The 9,822-nt window shown below is 30.1% G+C and overlaps 2 protein-coding genes across 4 annotated transcripts; one reads left to right on the plus strand and one right to left on the minus strand.

The window, feature by feature from the left end:
* The first annotated feature begins 2,149 nt into the window (after window positions 1–2,149).
* LOC116766647 (TAR DNA-binding protein 43-like) lies at window positions 2,150–4,801 on the plus strand. Of its 3 annotated transcripts, none has more exons than XM_061526688.1 (3): window positions 2,150–3,574; window positions 3,961–4,379; window positions 4,676–4,801. In XM_061526688.1, the coding sequence occupies exon 1, from the start codon at window positions 2,248–2,250 to the stop codon at window positions 3,571–3,573; it is 1,326 nt and encodes a 441-aa protein (XP_061382672.1). In that variant the 5' UTR covers window positions 2,150–2,247; the 3' UTR covers window position 3,574; window positions 3,961–4,379; window positions 4,676–4,801. The 3 variants fall into 3 exon arrangements, with proteins under 3 accessions (XP_061382672.1, XP_061382673.1, XP_061382671.1); XM_061526689.1 differs by having other exon boundaries at window positions 4,298–4,379; XM_061526687.1 differs by having other exon boundaries at window positions 2,151–4,096; window positions 4,298–4,379.
* Window positions 4,725–9,721, minus strand: LOC133320041 (E3 ubiquitin-protein ligase RNF168-like). The gene is made up of 7 exons (XM_061526686.1): window positions 9,372–9,721; window positions 9,106–9,235; window positions 8,507–8,725; window positions 8,195–8,393; window positions 7,601–7,830; window positions 6,715–6,907; window positions 4,725–6,572 (listed from the first exon to the last, which is right to left on the minus strand). Exons 1-7 carry the CDS (start codon window positions 9,712–9,714, stop codon window positions 5,994–5,996), a joined length of 1,893 nt encoding a protein of 630 aa, XP_061382670.1. The 5' UTR covers window positions 9,715–9,721; the 3' UTR covers window positions 4,725–5,993.
* Between the last annotated feature and the right edge of the window lie 101 nt (window positions 9,722–9,822).

A 9,822-nucleotide genomic window follows, 5' to 3' on the forward strand; every position in this document is an offset into this window, starting at 1 on the left:
GAGCAATGCATTACTCTCATTTTGGAAGACAACAAGTTTACAAAAGCCTTCATTTCTTTTTCTTTAGCTCGCTTTTATTGAGATTAATAAATGAGCACGTAAAAATTCGGCCTGTACGCTTAAGGTTCGTTTATTTCTTGTTTTTTATTCTTTTTATAGACGGACAATTAAAATTAAAAAATATATATGTTAATCAAGTAACTTCATAGGCAATGTGACTTTTATTCTTATTTGTAGGGTTTTTATAATGCATTCGATTATTTTATATGAGACAGTTAGAAATATTTATCAATATATGACAACGTCTAGTTTTTTATTTATTTCCTAGTTTTGTTGAAAGTTATTTCTACGTTAATAAGAATAAACATGAACATTTGTGATGAAACTGTGAAAAATGTGTAGTTCATCTATATAAACTCAGAATTTCGACTAAAGATCAAATTTCACAAATACGCGAAAGAGAGTTGAGTAAGCCAAATTTACTAGGTAATTGGTGAAATAGATTTTTAAATAGATAAAGTGAAACGAATGACGGAAAAAGCCTTATAATAATAGCAATTTGAAGAGCCCTGAATAAACGACTATATGGATTCTTTTTTAGTTTTATTTTTTACATTTAATTCAATAAATAATTACTTAAACTTACTATTGTTTATTTTTGGTTAAGCCCAATTGGTACATTCATACTTATTAAAGCATTAAAAAGTAGTGATTTATGTTATATGCCCTACTATACCTAAAATTCTATACTAAAAAAACACTCTTTAATTTCAAAAAACATGGTAAGAATAAATTAAAAAAATCTATATATTTTGAAGATAATTTCATGCCACATATGATAAATAGCCCCATTAAATGGCTACCCGGGTGAATAGGCACAGAATTAAATTTGGCCACATTCATCACTAATCAGGACTGTATATATTATCTTGGTCATTGTATTATAACTTGAGTCCCATCTCAAAGATTCTTGTTGATTTAACATTCCACCAACGAGGTACCACGTTTTACATATTGGTTCAAATCACTTATTAAAAGACAAGACATATTATGTGACTCTCCCGATGACGCTGTCAAAGCCGCAGGTACCTCTACATATCGGCTTCTATCTATAAGGTTCTAACCATTCTACTAACTAATTTTTGAAACATTTGTTGTTGTTTCACGGACAATAATTGATAGTTGATAATTACGTCGGAAAAAGTTATTTATTTTATTATTATTTTTAATAAGGATAACACTATAGCACCTTTAATGTCTCTTTACATATTACATCGTTTGTAATTATTAAATAACCTGTCCCCAATGACCTCTCAGATATCCCAAAACCCTCCTAGTATGTTAATAAATTACAAGTTATGATAAAACATAATTTTAAAAGTTAAAAAGTCTGTTAACTGTACTTATTTTGTAGCATTCAGTTACAATAATAAATAAAATACTCACAAAAAATTATTGATATAAAAGTTATAAAAAAATAGTTTGGTAAAGTTCAAGACTATTCAATAAGTTATTCAAACTCTCAGCTGCAAAAAGTTTTTTTGACAATTTATTTCTAACTTATATGAAATAAATAGCGTTCCTTTAAAAAGAAAGTATAGTAGCACATTTTTTTGTTGTTGTAGACTATATGGTTTGTAGATTTCCAAAGTTATTGTCACGGATACTTGAATCACGATTTTTTTTTCCTATTCACTCCTCAATTCCTTTTCTACACTTTTGACGGTAAACATTTAAAAAACGTTAATGTCATCTTGACTACTGTTCTAGCACGTAGGTATCCTACTTTATATAATACTTGAGAAAAAAAAGTATATATGTAAATGAGCATCTCTAATCATGCAAGTACTTTGATTCAATTATTTATAAGCAAAAATCCTAACAATGATTGAGTTTTTATTGAGATAAGCATTAATTTTACTTATGTATATCTAATCCCAATGTTAAAAAAAGACACACTTAAAATTTAACATTAAAAAAATATATATAACTATTATAAATTGAGTACTAAACTATTTAATTATAACAAATAATAATATCGAATTGCTGGCAATCTTTACATTGCGATAGCAATTGGATTTGTAACGATAAGGCTCAAAAAGACTCGTATCCAGAGCCATAAAAACATTTACAAAAAAAAATAGCAATTTTCAGCCATTTTGGTTTCCTAATTAAATCAAAGTTTATTGAGTAAGGGTGAATATTAAACTCCGTTTTTAAAGCTAAACGTCTACGTAAATCATTAACATGAGTACTAAAAGTAATTATAACGAAGACCTTTTCGAATACATTAAAGTTAGTGAAGACGAAGATGATTCCAACGCAGTTGAGATACCTTGCGAACATGATGGCACTATGTTGTTGTCAACACTTGTGGCACAATTTCCTGGCGCGTGCGGATTAAAATATCGTCATCCTGATAGTAAAGCTACTCGCGGTATTCGTTTAAGCGATGGTAAGCTTCATCCACCTAGTGATGCCGGCTGGGGTAAACATTTGTACATTTGTGTATTTCCAAAAGAAAACAAACGAAAGATGGAAGACGTTTCGCCGGAAAATTCAGCGGCTAAAACAAAACGCTTAGAAAAAAAACTCACTTGTTCGGATTTGATTTGTCTTGGTTTACCATGGAAAACAACTGAAGAATCTATAAAACAATACTTTGAACAGTTTGGTGAAGTTGTTATGGTTCAGTTAAAACGTGACAAAAACGGCTCTTTTAAAGGATTTGGATTTATACGTTTTGCCACTTACGCCTCACAAATGAGAGCTCTTGCTCAGAGGCACAATATTGACGGGCGCTGGGTTGATGTTCGCATTCCCAATTCTAAAGAAGGGGTAGTTCCACAAATGCCGTGTAAAGTGTTTGTAGGCAGATGTACAGAGGATATGACGGCAGACGATTTGAGGGATTATTTTTCTCGATTTGGTGAAGTAACAGACGTGTTTGTACCAAGACCTTTCAGAGCATTTGGTTTTGTTACCTTCTTAGATCCTGAAGTAGCTCAAAGTCTGTGTGGAGAGGATCATGTTATCAAAGGTGCATCAGTTTCAGTATCAAGTGCTGCACCAAAAATTAAAAGTAAATCCAATCCTAACTGGAAAGATGACTCTTATGGTCCAAGCAACTGGGAAGGAGGTCGATCTGGGTCTTCTGGTTCCGGTGGTAATGGAAGTAATAATAACATTGATACATTAAATATGCAGAACTTAGGTATTAATCCAAATGGTGGACCGCCAGCTAATTTCAATTTGCCAATAAGTCTTGTTGCTGCTGCACTTAATCAAGCTGGTTGGGGTGGATTCTTAGGAGGACCAGGAAATTCAAATAATTGGCAAGGACCTCCTCAAGGTAATTCAGGCAAAGGTTGGAACAATAATCAAAATTGGGGTCAAAATGGTCCACCAGCCTGGAGTCAGAGCAGTAATCCTGGTTGGTCTGGAAGTAAGAGCGGGAACTGGAATCAAGGAAATTGGCCTAATGGACAAAATTGGGGAGGTAATGGTGGAGGTGGCTCAGCTCCCTCAGGATCTAGCAGCGGGTGGAATAATAACAACAAGCCCCAGACATGAGGTGAGCCTGCACTCCATGTAAATACCAGAGATGAGTGTATGAAGAAGTATATATATTAAGTTCTATTGGTAGCAAATTAACAACATATGTGAAGATTTTATGTCAAAATCTATTCTTTTACTGATAGAATTATCACATTACTAGAGTAGAATTATTTCTATCTGTATTACATTTAAGCCGACCCTTGTACTGTGTGTAATTTGTGATATGGTATGATGTGTGAGACATTGAATTTAAAATAAAGTATGGCATTATGAGATGGATGTTTCAATTGTGTCTTGTTTGGTGGGTATAATTTTTATTATTTGAGAATGATAGATAAGGGATGAAAAAATACTAATATATAAATTAATTTGAGCATTTGATGTTTGGATGCATTTTGCTAGGGAGTGAGTTTATGTCACATTAAGCATACATAAGCAGATACCTTGGTGTCTGTGTGTAAGCAAGAGCCCCTTCTGTCCAAATGAAATCAAATCCTGGTGTTTGAGGATGTCATCTGAGTGCTTCTGCATCAAAGTGGTGAGTGAGTTGCAATAATGGTGTGTTCAGTGATGTCAAATTGTGCAAAAGTATAAAAATAGTTGTTGTTTATCAAGTGCTTATTTAATTCCACCTGAGGTTTTATTTAGTATTATTTTTGTCAAATTTATGCACATATAACCTTTTGAATTATATTTTATTTAGTTGTGTATATTATTTAAGACACATTTTTATTTACAGGTATGAAGAATTAAAAATGTGACTTGAATGAGTGCTTCGTCGAAGGAGTAACGCAGCGAGGGTATGAAACATACATGTGGAGGTAATTTGGTAATTTTCAAAGATACATAGATCTTTAAATGATATAAACATTTCATACATATTATAAATTTAAAAACTTTGATTGCAATAATTTGAAGAATAATAAAATAGTCCAAATTAAAAGTATTATTGTCAAGTAAAGTATTATTGACCTAAATTGAGAAGTCCAAAATAAGCAGATAAACCTTTTTAGAAAATTTGTTGCGTTTGAAAAAGATATTAATCAGAACTACAGCATAAAAAAATAACTATTTTAAGTGTATGAAGTATATTATATATTACATTTCTTCTTTTCAGATCCTCGAAAGCTTTAGTAGGAAGGGGGAATAAAGACGAACACAACCAATTTTATTTTTTAAAGCATTCTTTATAGATGTTCCATTTAATATCGGGTACCAATTAAAAGTTTTATTTACACCTGAAGCTACATTTTAATTCAATATCGAACAACTCAAGAAAAATATTCAATATAGCACTCATTTGCTAAAGTAATAATTCAGTAATATCTTAATATCAACACTTGTAGTATATCACAGCAAGCATTTTTGAATACAACTAACAATTAAATATAATAAAACACTTATTATACTCGTATGGCAATCCACAAAGATAATGTTTAATGTCATGAACTGTTTGTTTATGTAAATTTCAATAGGTTATAATAATGGGCAAAGCTAGGCAAGCAGATTCGGACTGTCCAGGACCAATATAGTCAATTTTAAACTTGACTTGTATATTGAAAATCAAAATTATTTATATGTAGGCCTTAAAACTATTTATAATTCAGTTAGAATTACTGCAAAAGTGGTTTTTTTAATAATATGCATAATTTAATACATTGAAACGATATTTTCTTTTTAAAAAATATTTTAGGTGTTTAAGTAGAAAAATATATTTACTCAAAATAAGGCCGTGTTTGGTTTTAAGTTGTTGTAGAAATTGTTTTATTAATTATTATTATTATTATGAAATTATAAAACATGCAAAATCAAACAGCACAAATAAACATTTCTTCATTAAGGCTAAAACATTATAATTTACAGCAAAAACCACTATCTTTTATTTGTATGTCTACTGATTATATAAAATAAAAATGTAGTCTTTATGAATGCATCTTAGATGTCTTAGCTAAAACATAAAACAGTGATTAAATTGACGAGATCTATTTACCTTACTCACTAACTTACTTTCATGGGTAATTTTATTTCCTATGTATTTTCACACAACATGTCAATGATTCTGCACATGTGGGATCATAAGATTTTCAGTTACGCTAACTGAAAATTCTTTTATTCACAATCAGTTATAAATGTAAATATAATTCAAAACTATGGCTCGGAAGACAGAAATCAACACTCATAGTGTGTTCACATTAACTGTAATAATGAGTTCTGGTTTATTTAGAATATATTTCTAGCTTAAACAACAAAATTTACAAGAATTTGAAAAAAAAAAAATACAAGTTTCATAATTTGTAACACTGAAAATTTCGTGTTATTATTATACATTGACATCAATTATTATATATGCACGTTTTTCAAATTATGGGGCGGTCATAGGAAATAAATACTATTAACCAGTAAAATCTAAAACTTTAAAAATTGAGGTAGCTGCATTAAACTTTAAGTTTCTTAGCAGGTCTTAGAGCGTAGTTCAACGTTACTTGGCGCTTGGTTGCAGTCCGCCTCAACGTTCGTCTGCCATTCAACTCAGCGTCCATCTTCAGTGCTAACTCCAAGTCACTTTTCTCTTGTTCTATTATTTTTTCAATCCTAAGCTGCTCGCATAATATGCTTTTCACATCACAATTTTTCAATGGACTAGACAAATTTTTAAGAGCTAATTTCACATTATTATTAATTGTTGCTGCTGTAGGTGGGCTGCACGAATCATTATTCTGTATCCGCTTCGAATCACTCCTTAAATATGGTTTTCGTTCTGAATTGAATTTTTTCACTTTGACCTTCTTCTTTGGCGTCATTTCATTGTCATCCTTAGTGATGCTCCCCATCGACCTGGTCCGCCTTAGTGAAACTTCAGAATTTAATTTACTTATACCTTCAATAGTATCCACTTGTTTATTTCGATTGTATGTAGTACGTCGAGAGTTCACTGCTGGTGTCGCCCAAGGATTTGACGTGGAATTTTTCTTGGCCTTTGATCTTGTAGTCGCTCCATAATTTTTTGATATCTCCTATACAATGAGATGAAGATGTTATAATATTTAATACTTAGCTTGTAGTTATATCAAGGTTTTAACAAGTTCAAACACATTTTAATTAAATCAAGCTAAGAACTCCGTCTCTAATTATGTAATAAAAATTTGTTGTTTTTACCTTGTTGGTTTGTAATATTCCTAGTGCGATAACAAAAGCAGATGGCAGCCTGTGAGCCAAAGACAAATTCCTTAGTGTACATAAACCCTCCAAAAACTGAGCTCTGCTTGGTGAAGGATTATTTGGAGGCAGAGCTTGGTTATTATCAGGTTTGATGCTTGGTATTCGTAAGGGGTCCTTGATTGGTGTAAAACTGAAAAAATGATAAATTACTGCTTTTATTCATCATCCTGATGTCCATTAATTTACTGACTATTGTCCTTGAATGAACCTTGCCCTAATCACAACACAAAAATTTATATAAATGTAAATTTTTGTACTGATATTGCTGCTGAAGCATGGATGCTAAGGCAGTTAAAGCTTTTAAGCTCTATCTGCCACATAATTTAAAATAATTTGATGGATAGATTTATATATAAAATTTGTATGTAAATACCAATTTTATAATGTAGGACTTCGGTATATATGGTCACATTTTGTTTAATTTTATTAAAAGAATTATACTTTGTTATACACACTTTAAATACCAACACATCGAAATTTAAATATTAAATCTGAATGTTTAATGCACAATAGATAATTAAATGAAAACTTAGTTTTAATTAAAAAATATTTAAAATTATATTGACTTCACATGTTTTTTTTTTATATTCAAAATAATATTTACAAAGTATTGACAAAGGTTGGTATGTGCTTACAAACATTCAAATGGTCTCAGACTTACACATGGTTTTTTTAAGAAATAAACCATTATTGCAGGGTGAAATGTATGCTTGTTAAATAATTAATTTAAAACAATATATATGTTGAATACCAGCCTATATTAGTACTTAATATACAAGAACAGTGGTTGTGCATAAAACCATCTAAATAATAATAACTATACCTTGTTGGAGTATTTCCTTCAATAGGTTTAAAATAACACAATTCTTGTCTCATAGAATCAACACTCCCGGTTTCTATATTTCTATTTTCTGGCATTGAAGATTTATGATGCAGTAATCCAGTTGATGGTAATGGCAAGGAAACAACTAATGATTGCATACCATTCCTCGTTTTCACAAGACATTTTTCATTATTCTTTTCTATTTCTTTTCCACAAGATGGCTGTTCTTCCTGGAAGTTTGAATAATCTTTTTTTTAAATAAATTTTCATTTGTAATACATTGGAAAAGAGAGAGAGAAATGAGTTTAAAGTCTGTTTATTTCATTAATCAATGGTATAATATTAACATATAAAATGTAACAACTGTGGTGTATTTAAATTAGTGTTTTATTAGAGTCACTCTTGATTAATATTCTCTATATTGGCATTGGTGTTATTTGGTTCTGAAATATATTATTCAAACTCTTTTTTGGGGGTAGCAGTTTATAATATTAACTGTGATTTATCTAAAAAAAAAAATGTATTTTTCAACAACTCCATAAAAATAAATAAATGAAACATACTAAAGTAATATATAAAAATTTTTTTTTTTACCTTATCTTTTAGTTTTCTTTTACCATTCTCTTTATTCCATAGAACAGTGCCAGTTTTAAGTTCCTTATCCAAAAAGTTTTTTAGAAGCTTTCCATAGCTAGGTAACATTTCTGGTGATAATCTACTGTTAGTTTTGTGGGATGGTAGTATAGGTATGGAGTCATTAGTGCTTGTATTATCGTCAGTCAAAATGGGGCTTCTGGAATTATTGGTACTTTAAAAATCTCACAGGAATAAGATTTTCAAAAGGATATATACAAATATAAACATTTAATAATTAAAATGAAATTTTGTAACAATAATAAGTCTCACCCCTTAGAAAATGAGGCTTCAACTGGTTTAGTTAAATAGCAGTCAATAGTTGTAGGTTTTAATCTAGGTTTGGTGGGCAAGGTTTTCTTCTTCTTCATCATATTGGATATAGTTATATTTATTTTACTTTCTTGCTGCAACTTTATAGCCAATAACTCATCTTGTTTAAGGTTTTCTAAATATTTTCTGTGTGCCTCTTCTTCTTCTTTATGAAGTTTTCTATAAATAAATGTATATTAAAATAAGATGGTAGCATATTAGAGTCCCTGTTTTATATTTTCATTTCAACTATTTTTATTGGTATTCATGTCAGTCTTAACTTTAAAATTAAAAGAATATATTAGGATATTGTTGTTACTAATTTTAATTGGCTAAATTATTTTACTTTTATTTATATTATTACCTATTATAGCTTATATCAAGAAGTAGCCTTGATAGTAAACCTCTATGCCTAAAATTGTACTACAATGCAATGATGGTATCCATTACAGTAAATAAAAAAAAAAAACACATAAATTCTGAGTTAGTTTCTCCAAAACACTCACAAAATTTTATAAGTGAAATAAAAGACTAACATTGGAGTCTAACAACACACTTACTCAATAAGAATCTCTGTCTCTTGGAAATGTTTCTGTTCAAGACGCAGTCTCTCTAATCTAAGTCTTTTTAATTCAGCTTCATATTCAGATCTAATTTCACCAGGTTCACTTAAACGAGTTACAGTTGTTTCTAAAATTATATAATTTAATTTTATAACGAAAAATTAATAAAAAAATATTTTGCTGCTGCTTCGAATTTTGAAATAGAAATAAATAGAACAGTAATTTTTTTTTTTAAGTAAGCATTACTTTTTTAAAACTTTTACCTGGTGACAGTCCTACATCTTCTCCTTTAACTTTCTTATCAACCTCTGTTGCAAATTTATCTTTTATGAAATTCCATAGTTTAATATTTACTATGTTCTTTTGTTTTGTCGCTGTACGAACCCAAGAACCAATTCTTAATCGACATAGAGGACAACACAAAGCATTATTTTCTATACTTCCATTAAAACAACTTTGACAAAAGTCATGGTAGCATGGAAGAGTCACTGGTTCTATTAAAATTGACTGACAAATGGAACAAATAACATCTTTGAGTTCTAATTTATCTAACTTTAACAATTTATTTTCAATTTTAGACAGCCGCCTCTTTGACTTGGCAGCCATTTTTGACGTTGTGATTGTTTTTCTAAACTTTCACAGATGGCGATGACATTTCTGTGTTTTATGAATCGGACGATAATTTAGAAATCTGGAATAATTTTCAATATCGTG

Source organism: Danaus plexippus (genome assembly GCF_018135715.1).
Source record: "Danaus plexippus chromosome 3 unlocalized genomic scaffold, MEX_DaPlex mxdp_25, whole genome shotgun sequence".
Classification (NCBI taxonomy): Eukaryota; Metazoa; Arthropoda; class Insecta; order Lepidoptera; family Nymphalidae; genus Danaus; species Danaus plexippus.

What these genes read in the sequence shown, in the direction of transcription:
- LOC133320041 (XM_061526686.1), bottom strand. Translation starts at nt 9,714, where the DNA reads ATGGCTGCCAAGTCAAAGAGGCGGCTGTCTAAAATTGAAAATAAATTG. An exon ending in GAAGCCTCATTTTCTAAGGG is followed by an intron (nt 8,394 to 8,506) that starts GTGAGACTTATT and finishes CAATAATTCCAG; the next exon opens with AAGCCCCATTTTGACTGACG. An exon ending in GAAGGAAATACTCCAACAAG is followed by an intron (nt 6,908 to 7,600) that starts GTATAGTTATTA and finishes TCATTTTTTCAG; the next exon opens with TTTTACACCAATCAAGGACC.
- LOC116766647 (XM_061526688.1), top strand. Translation starts at nt 2,248, where the DNA reads ATGAGTACTAAAAGTAATTATAACGAAGACCTTTTCGAATACATTAAA.